Source organism: Mangifera indica, chromosome 3 (genome assembly GCF_011075055.1).
Source record: "Mangifera indica cultivar Alphonso chromosome 3, CATAS_Mindica_2.1, whole genome shotgun sequence".
Taxonomy (NCBI): domain Eukaryota; kingdom Viridiplantae; phylum Streptophyta; class Magnoliopsida; order Sapindales; family Anacardiaceae; genus Mangifera; species Mangifera indica.
The window spans coordinates 9,556,000-9,565,074 of record NC_058139.1 but is presented as its reverse complement, the minus strand read 5'-3'; the positions used below and the strand labels follow the sequence as shown (position 1 = coordinate 9,565,074).

Here is a 9,075-nt window from a genome sequence, read left to right as displayed (position 1 = left end):
AGGTCAAGGAAGAGACGACGTCTTTTTGTTAGACGGTCTCTCATGATGATCGTCCAAATGATTCTAACAGTGAGGGTGGGAAGAGGAAATAACTGATGATGGAGTGGTGGCCAAAAAGGGGGAAAAGAAAAACTTAGGTGTGGGGGGGAATAATCACTTTTCAAGTTTAAAAATATTTAGACAATAATGAAGTTATTAGTTTTCAAAACCTATAAAAAAAATGAGATAAAATTATAATTTTTTTAATATTATTGAAAAAATAATAATTTTATTTTTTATTCTAATAAAAAATTTTAATAAATTTTGAATGATAAATAAACATTGAAATTTTAAAAATTAAAGAATATGATTTTGAAATTTCACTTTACCTTGGAATAAGTCTTTTGGCCTTAATTAAAATTCATTCCCCACATTCAACAACTTCCTTCCGTGACCCAACACTTCTTTGTTTCCTATTTTAGATATTCGTGCACCCGCACGTATTTTGTTATCTCCCCTCTCAGCAGTAGTGAAGGTGGTAAGTGTTAACGTCAGCAAATTTAACAATCGGCGTGTTGTCATTGGAAACCATATTGGGCCTACTTGTTCTCGTGCAAAGTCAGTGATTCTCACTCCTCTTCTCTGCCAAATGATGCTGGTCGTCCGATTTGGTTCAATCATGTATGATGAAGGATGGGTGGGTTGCCAGGTAGGACTCGCTTTACATCCACGTCGGATTTACAATCTGACGGTACAAATTCTTCTCTCTCTAAAGGATCATTTTTTATCCGTCCGCCTTTTGTCGTTGGTCCCTTCTGGTATTTATAAAAGGCCAAGAGCCTTGTGCAATCACAAATGTCACCTTACAATTTTTAAAAATTTAAATTTTTACCTATAAAATAATTTTCATTAAAAATTTTAATGAAGATAAAAAGTAAAATTTTTATTTATTTAAAAAATTTTAAAAATAAAAGTTTTATTATATTTTCCTCATTAAATTTAAAAATATTATAATTTTCTTCTAAAATTAAGTTTAAAAAAGTGATTTTTTTTATTACTTAGGATTTTAAATTTTGTTGATTATTTTTTGATGAACGATGATTGATATCTCTCTTTTGCAATGATGTCTTTTTTTCTGATATTTTCTCTCGAATCGACGATATTTGGATTTGATAGAATTTAGACAAAGAGTTTAAACTCTTTGTCGAATCTAAACATCATCTGTTAAAGAGAGAGACATCATCGAAAATAAGAGATATCGATTATCATTCATTAAAAAATCATCAATGAAATTTAAAACCCTAGATAAAGGAAAAATGTCATTTTTTAAAATTTAATTTTGAAGAAAAATTATTAGTTTTCTAAATTAACGAAGTAAAATGATATAAACTTTTATTAACGAAGTAAAAATATCAAAGTTTTCACACTTTAACTTTAAAAATCTCAAACATTCACCCATAATTGGTTAAAATTAATTGTTTTAGAGGTAAAATCATTATTTTATCTATAATATTAAAAATAAATTAAAATCTAATATCATTTATCTCATAAACCTTAAAAAGTAAAAGTTTTTCTCTAATCCATATTTTAAAAAATGACATTTCTCTCATAGGGTTTAGTTTTCAGTTTTTCATTATCAAATTCGACACCATCACCAACAATGAATATCTCTCGATGCCTTCTTTTCCTTTGATAGTCAAGCTTCTCTCATTTGGAAGCTTGAATGAAATCGATTGACATAAAAAATGACTTTTAACTTTGTTAAAAAGATGAAGACGAGAGATTTTATCTTCGATAATAAGATGATGTTTCATTTTTTCTAATAAAACATCGTCTCTTACTAGGTTTAAGATTGTTGATCGGAGGGAGAGATGGTGAGAGAACGACCGTCGGAGGAAGAGAAAAGAGATGACACTGAAGAAATGTCAAATATAGTATTGAAGTTTGAAAACTAAACCTTGGGAGGGAAAATATCATTTTTTAAAAGTTGGCTTATAGAAAAAATAGTTAGTTTTTAGAGTTTGGGGGGGGGGGAGAAAGAAATAAAATTTTAAAGTGTTAGAGTTTCGTTAGTTTTAACCGTTAATAGATGGAAAAATGAGTTTTCAAAGTTAAGGGGTGAGAAATGATGAGAGGATACTTTGGGTGCGCCAAAATAAGCCGAAATTTGACCGGCTGGAGCGGGTGGATTTGGGTCTCACGTGATTATTCTATGCTTTTTGTGGACTTTACCTTGCCGTCTTTTGATTGGATGGGCAACCGGCTTTACGTGCGAGTGGTGATGGAAGAGTGGGAAAGATCCTTGCTTTTGTCGCTGGGATGAATCAGAAGACGACAGGTGTACTCTAGGTGTGATCTACTTATTGGGAATGAACCTAGCATGTCATAGTGTTAATCTCACGCGCGTAGAACGCGTGAGAAATGCCGATAAAGAAGATATCTTCGCATATTGATATAATGTGCCACGTTGTCATTAAGTGCGCTATGGCTATATTCCATCAGACTTTGACGTTTCTGCCATGTTGGCACCCGAGATATGACCGTCAGATCAACTTTTCATCCAACGGTTGAGATCATATAAAAGACTAATCGAGACATCTGAGCCGTCCAGTGTTATTGGCGTAGGTTTTGCGTGAGTGAATGAGAGCATACAAAAGGTAAGAGATGAGAAATCAGCTGAAAGGAACACCAAAACCAGGTGAAAAGAAGGGAAGCAACAGAGGAGAGAAAAGGTTGAAGCTTATGAAATTTCCATTTCTGTTTTAGAGAATCGATTTTTTTTTGGCTCTAAAAGTTTGAATCTGAAAGCAATAAGGTTATGGTGAACTGGTGTTTGTGACTTTGAAGGGATTTTTTTTGATTCTTATGGACAGAAGTAGAGAAGCTAGAAGATCAAACATGGCGGCAACAAACGGATTGTCAAGACGTCGGCAAAGAACAAGCAATCTTCGAGATTCGCAAGGTTGATAACTATCTCTCTGTTCTATGGTTTTTTTTTTTTTTTCTAAGTTAAGGCTTATTGAGTCGGTGTTCTTACGATTTTTTTATTTTGTTGCAGAAGAAGACGAAGAGATGGAGTTGCAGGATACAGCGAGGTTAAGAGATCGTTCTAACAGAAGAGACAGGGATAGGGATAGAGATGGGGAAAGATATAGAGATCGAGATTTTTCCAATCATAAGAGTCACCACAAGCGTCGGAGAGGTGATAGTTTAACGCAAGGAGACGAAGAAAGTGCAGAAGAAAGTGTAGCCGATGAAGAAGAGTATGAAATTGAGGAAAGAAGGGTTGCTTCTATAATTTCTCAAAACACCACTTCATATTCTTCGCCGTCTTTATCCAACCAAAATAGTAGAAAATCCTTACCTCCGACCAGACACGTGCGACCAACGCCGCCGGATTTGAAGGCCGCCGACGAGATGATTGGAGTCATGGTCCCAAGAAAGGCTCGCTCTGGTACAAAAAATGTGGTTTTTATTTTATTTTAAGTTTTTTTTGGAGACTTGGTCTGATATGCGTTAGTGCTTGGTTTTGTAGCTTCCGTGAAAAGGTTGCATGAGAATTGGGCTTCTGGAAATGGTGGATTTTGGGAAGACCATAGAGCTTCCACTTCGAGTCGGAGCATTGAGGTTAATTCACCTTCATCTTCTAATGTTTCAGTGAGGAAAAAGATGGTCAGTGTTGTTTTTGCATTTGATTACTGTTTTCTGCAGAAATTGAAAGGTTGACTTTTTGAGCTTTGTGATGGATGTTACAGAAATCAAATGGACCTAAGACTCGTCTTCCAAAGGCGGCAAAATCTTCTAGCTCTGTCCAACAAGATGATATCGAGATCGAGATTGCTGAAGTTTTGTTTGGGCTAATGAAGCAATCCCAGAACTCTAAGAAAGAAGATGATAGTTTCGGAAAGACAGTGCAAAAGCTTGAATCCGAGGATGGTATCAGTAACAATCCAGACGCCAAACCATCTGTTTCAGTTTTGGCTCGGAAAGATAGCGCTTCATCAGATCTTGGTGGTGGTGGGTATTATCACATCAAGCTTTTAATCAATATCGATATTTTGTTTTTCCTACTCGTCATGAGTTTATGTTTTCTTTTTTTCCTTTAACCATGGCTTCCACAGCCACGAAGAAGAAAGTCGAGGTTGATAATTCTTCAAACCCAGTTTGTTCCGCAGTTAAGTTTGAAAGCGAGCAGCTACCAACTAAATCGGAAATATCTACACCGAAATTGGAGAAAGCATCTCAATTGAATGTGGCTTCTTGTGAAGCTTCTAATGAAATAGATGCTCCTAAAGTTGAATCTGTGACGGTAGAGCCGCAGGAAGAAGTACCCAAGCAGGGTGATACAAAACTATCAATTGAAGGGTCAGATTGCCCAAGCCCTCCTATGACGGAGAAAAAATCAGTTTCGGCTGATAAAGAATCTTCTGCTACCTGCTGTAATATGGATTCTACGGTGACAAAAGCGTGAGTATCAATAAATTTTTGCCTTTTTCTCTCCTTTTTTCTTTGAGATTTATCATATTTTCAAAATTTTTCTTATTCTTCTTTATCCTGGAAAATTTTCAGGAGTTCAACTGTATTGGAGACTGGAGGCTCAAAAGTTGAGAAATTCAAGATTGATCTGATGGTGAGGTACCTTCTTTTTGCATTCCGGATTAGATTGTCGTTGCTATTTTGCTGTCAGATTACTCAAGAAGAATAGTGCATTTCAACAGGCTCCTCCTCCTATGGTCTTATCTCCTGAACAGGATGGCTTCAGTGATTTTGCTTCATATCATGCAACTACAGCCCAGTATATCAATATGGTGAGTATTAATCGGTGACTCACTCTTTAACTCTTAAAAATTATGTTTATATCTTTCGGATAATTTTATTCTCATTTCCTCCTTTTTTTTTCCTCTTTCTTTAAATTGTGTAGAAGTCTTTGGTTAGGGACGAAGAAAAGGAGAAGTTTGTGAAGAAGGAAACAGCAGTACAGGAAGTGGAAGAGAAGAAGATTGAGCCTATTGAAGAAAAGAGCAAACTGAAGTTTGATTTGGAAAAGTCAAATCTAGATGATAGAAGAGATAGTGCCAGTAAATTACAACACCATAGTCAAAAACAGGAGCCACCTAAATCTGCAGTTCCTAGAGTGGAAAGAACTGGTAATTTGTGGATTTTGGACTTCCCTGTTATTATGAGTTGACCTTTATTTTGATTCAATAGATCCACTGATGCTAGCTTTGCTTTGTTTCAGGTCAATCTGGTTCAGTGCCTTTTCAGGTTGCCGTAGCTGGCTGGCCAAATGGTCTTCCACCTCTGGGGTGAGACATCTATTCCCTCATAATTTTTCTGTATTGCTTTATTTCTTGGTTAAATATCTTTCCATGGATTTTGCTCCATTATTTAAAAGCAAATTTATGACTAGATACATGCCTCCATTTCAAACAATTGTGTCCGTGGATGGAAGTGCCAGATCTGCCCCAACTCAGCAGGTATGTTACTGTGTCATCCAAAGCTGAGCTTTTTGTAGTGTTTTCTCTTCGTTCATTTTTAGTAACTATGTAGATTTTGGATTTGGCATTGAATAATTGAAACATTCAGCCTCCCCAATTTATGCTCTCTCAACCTCGGCCAAAGAGGTGTGCTACCCACCATCACATTGCTCGAAATATATACTTGAATCAGCAGTTTGCAAAGATGAATCACTTATGGCCAGCTGGAGCTAGTTCTACTTCTTTAATTGGGGCCAAATCCAGCCCCTCAACGGAAAACTTAATTCATGGAAACCAATTGCAAGGAAGCTTTCCAGTTGTGAATATTAACTCTGTGCAGGAAAAAGGCCAGACCGCAACCAACTTTCCAGATCTTACTCAGAAAGATAAAAGCTCTGAGAATGTAAATTTAATGGACCCAGTGCAGAGAAAGCAGCTTGTGCTTCAACAAGCTCCACATGCTACCTCAGCTGGTAACTTTTTGGTATGTTCTTTCCCTCGCAATTTTTGGTCATGCTACTATGTTGCTACAAGTTTTCTGTAGAACTGTAAAACATCATTTTGAAACTTCTTACTTTTGACCTGTAGCATGCCCCTGCTTTCATCTTCCCTGTAAGCCAACAACAAGCAGCAATAACTGCAGCGGCAAATCAATCTGGGTCTTCAAAATCTGCTACCTCAGCTAAAAGTGCATCATTCTCTGGTAATTCAACAGCTTCAATTCCGGTAAGCTCTACAGCATTACCAGCAGTAGCTGCAGCTGCGAGTTATAATTACCCAAATATGGCTGCCAGTGGGGCACCTTACTTGACCATAGTACAGAATGATGGGTTTCCATTTCCCGTTCCCACACCTATCGGAGCTCCACCAGGAGTTAGAGGAGCTCATCCTCAACCATTGCCTTACTTTAATGGGTCTTTCTATTCATCTCAGATATTTCATCCTGCTCAACTCCAGCAGCAACAGCAACCTCACTCACAGCCTTTAATACAAGCAGTTTATCAAAATACAACTGTGTCAAGTGTGTCATCAGCATCTCACAAGCAGACACAGCCTCAGAATACACGTGGGGGGTCAATGAGTGGTAACTTATTGAGCTCAACAAGTATGTTGCCACATCAACAGCAAAAGCAGCATGTGCCACCATCCAACCAAAATCGCAGGCTTGAGCCTGAAATGAGTGGGGAGAATGCCCCATCACTTTGTGATAGTCGTGTCTCTCACAATCAAACAAGTGTTTATGGACAGAACTTCACAGTGCCACTTCAGCCCCTAAACTTTTCCTTGATGCCATCACAAGTTGTTGGCGGGACAGCTGCTGGTGGAAATCATGGTGAGAAGCAACAGAAATCACAGCAGACGAGTTTAAAGGGTGGAGTTGAGCTTATCCCTTCGCAGGCGTTTGCAATGCCATTTGGATCCTTTGGTGGCAACGTCTCAGCTTCAAACCTCAATTTCTCATCTATGGCCCAAAATCCTGCAATTTTTCAGGGCCTCCCAGATATTGCCCGACAAGGGTACCAGGTTTCACCTGCTGCACTGGTTGCACAGCAGAAAAATCACCAAATATCTGAGGTGAAGACTGGAGGAGGTTCATCTAATCATGATGATGGGAAAAAAACAAGTTTTGGCAAGTCACCTACATCAAATGGACAGACACTTGTTTTTGACCATTCAGCCAGAACTCTAAACTTTGTATCATCCCCAGTTACTGGAAATTGGTCTTCACGCCCCGTTACCTCAACTATAATAACCAAAAATGCCCCTGCCGCTGCTAATTCTCAAAATTTCCAGCAACAACAACTGCTTCAGATCCAAAAGCAGTCAATGTTGCAACATCAGCAGCAGACTTCAGCAGTAGCTCGAAGTAAAGCTTCATCAACCAACTTGTCTTCATCTTCCAATGCTACCAAACTCTCGAATAATGCCTCTGTGTTCCCACAAACTCTAGTCCAAAGCAACAGTTCCAGTCAATCACCCCAATGGAAGAACTCAGTAAGAACCCAAACTTCTCAAGTTCCTCCAACATCACTCACATCATCCAACTCCCTAACACTCAAGAATGTTTCCCAGCAGCAGCAAGTGAGAACCCCACAAGGCTATACCCAGATATCTTTTGAAAGAAATTCCAAGTCTGGCTTGTCACACCAAGGGCAACAAATACCCACTAGCAGCCAATCTCCATCTCCTCTAGTTGTTGGATCTTCTTCGCCGAGTGGTGGAAACCTGAGAACATGTTCCGCTGGCAGCAAAGCTGGCTCAGCGCTCCCAAATTTGCAACCACAGCAGACTGAGAATTCTTCTGCTAGCACTGGCCAGAAGAACTCCCCCGTCTGTGGAAGAAATGTCCCATCTATCTTGAGCACATGTCCCGGCCACCTCTCTGAACTCAAATACTAAGATATAGAGGCAACAAGAATACAGGGCCAAATTTTTGTCCGAAATGCCACCGTTGTATCTCCTGTACAATATTTACTCTGTCCTCGTGGGTCTCTTGCTGACAAATCAAATGGAAACTGATTGGCCCTGGCAGCTTGTGGTGGAAAGGAGAGAATCAGATGCAAAAATTTAGATTTGGGGAGTCAGTAATCTTCTGACAAGATCGTACGGGTACAAAATTTTTAGTTGAAAAAGTAGAGACTGGGGACCTGCCAAGTATTCAAGGGGATTATGGTTTGGCCTGGTTTGATGCTACTATGTATATAAATTTTAATCTTTTGTTAGAAACTAATTGTTCTAATTCATTATTAATATATTAGTAAATTAAACTAATCTTTATCTCTTCATTTGGGATTATTGAATGGACCCTTTCTTGGGCATTTTCAAAGTCATCCCGAAGATGGTAGAAATGTTGAAAGCTTCAAGTAATTGATCTTATTGGTCTAATCTTGTTTCTGTTTTCTTATTTCTTGCACCTAACTTTGCTTTTATCCTCCACAATTTTCTGATGGTTGTTTTTTGGACTGACTTGCTCTGCATTAACACCTAGCCCACAACAAAATTCACGCCTATTTTCCTTCAACTTAATTTAATGGGCTAGTGTAAGGGGTATAAGTCAGATGACAAGAGGGCGTAACAATATCTTATGATACGTTAGGGGGGTAAAATGTGATAAACTATTCGACTTATTATGATAGTTTCAAACTATACAGGGCAAGTTCAACCACAGACATCTTTTTCTGGATGCGAAATCATGTGCCTGACTTTTTGGATGCTACTTTTGTAGTAACCACATGGTGGGTTCACATCGAGAGCGAAATTGTAATTGTACTGATAGCGACTCTGGGGTCCCTGCTGTCTTGGAGTTCTCGAAAAGCTTTCGCCACTCCACCAGTGAAAGTGGATACCGATATTTTTTGGCATGCCTCATTCTGGGAACAAACCATCATGCCTTATTACCTTTGATAACAGTTGTTCATGGGGAAAACCAAAAAATAAAAATCTTAACCAATTTTAAACGGCAGAGCATTTAGTTGGTAGAGACAAATTAAATATCTTGGGTTAAATCAAGTTCTTCTCAGGTGATTGTACAGCTCATGAGGAATATATGTAGATTACAGAGATGCAGATTTTTGGGTAGATAACAAGTTTTATATACCATATTGATTGGTCGGTGAAG

General features: G+C 38.2%; 1 protein-coding gene across 5 annotated transcripts; it reads left to right on the top strand.

The window, feature by feature from the left end:
• The first annotated feature begins 2,600 nt into the window (after nt 1-2,600).
• LOC123211323 (protein TIME FOR COFFEE-like) lies at nt 2,601-8,342 on the top strand. Of its 5 annotated transcripts, none has more exons than XM_044629967.1 (13): nt 2,601-2,711; nt 2,853-2,941; nt 3,038-3,433; nt 3,515-3,606; nt 3,735-3,996; nt 4,101-4,446; nt 4,549-4,609; nt 4,698-4,787; nt 4,901-5,126; nt 5,219-5,285; nt 5,390-5,456; nt 5,566-5,940; nt 6,045-8,342. In XM_044629967.1, the coding sequence occupies exons 1-13, from the start codon at nt 2,644-2,646 to the stop codon at nt 7,854-7,856; spliced, it is 3,951 nt and encodes a 1,316-aa protein (XP_044485902.1). In that variant the 5' UTR covers nt 2,601-2,643; the 3' UTR covers nt 7,857-8,342. The 5 variants fall into 5 exon arrangements, with proteins under 5 accessions (XP_044485902.1, XP_044485903.1, XP_044485901.1 ...); XM_044629968.1 differs by having other exon boundaries at nt 3,515-3,651; nt 4,155-4,446; XM_044629966.1 differs by having other exon boundaries at nt 3,515-3,651; nt 4,143-4,446.
• Nucleotides 8,343-9,075: the final 733 nt, after the last annotated feature.

What these genes read in the sequence shown, in the direction of transcription:
- LOC123211323 (XM_044629964.1), top strand. Translation starts at nt 2,644, where the DNA reads ATGAGAAATCAGCTGAAAGGAACACCAAAACCAGGTGAAAAGAAGGGA. An exon ending in CAATCTTCGAGATTCGCAAG is followed by an intron (nt 2,942 to 3,037) that starts GTTGATAACTAT and finishes ATTTTGTTGCAG; the next exon opens with AAGAAGACGAAGAGATGGAG. An exon ending in AATGGTCTTCCACCTCTGGG is followed by an intron (nt 5,286 to 5,389) that starts GTGAGACATCTA and finishes ATTTATGACTAG; the next exon opens with ATACATGCCTCCATTTCAAA.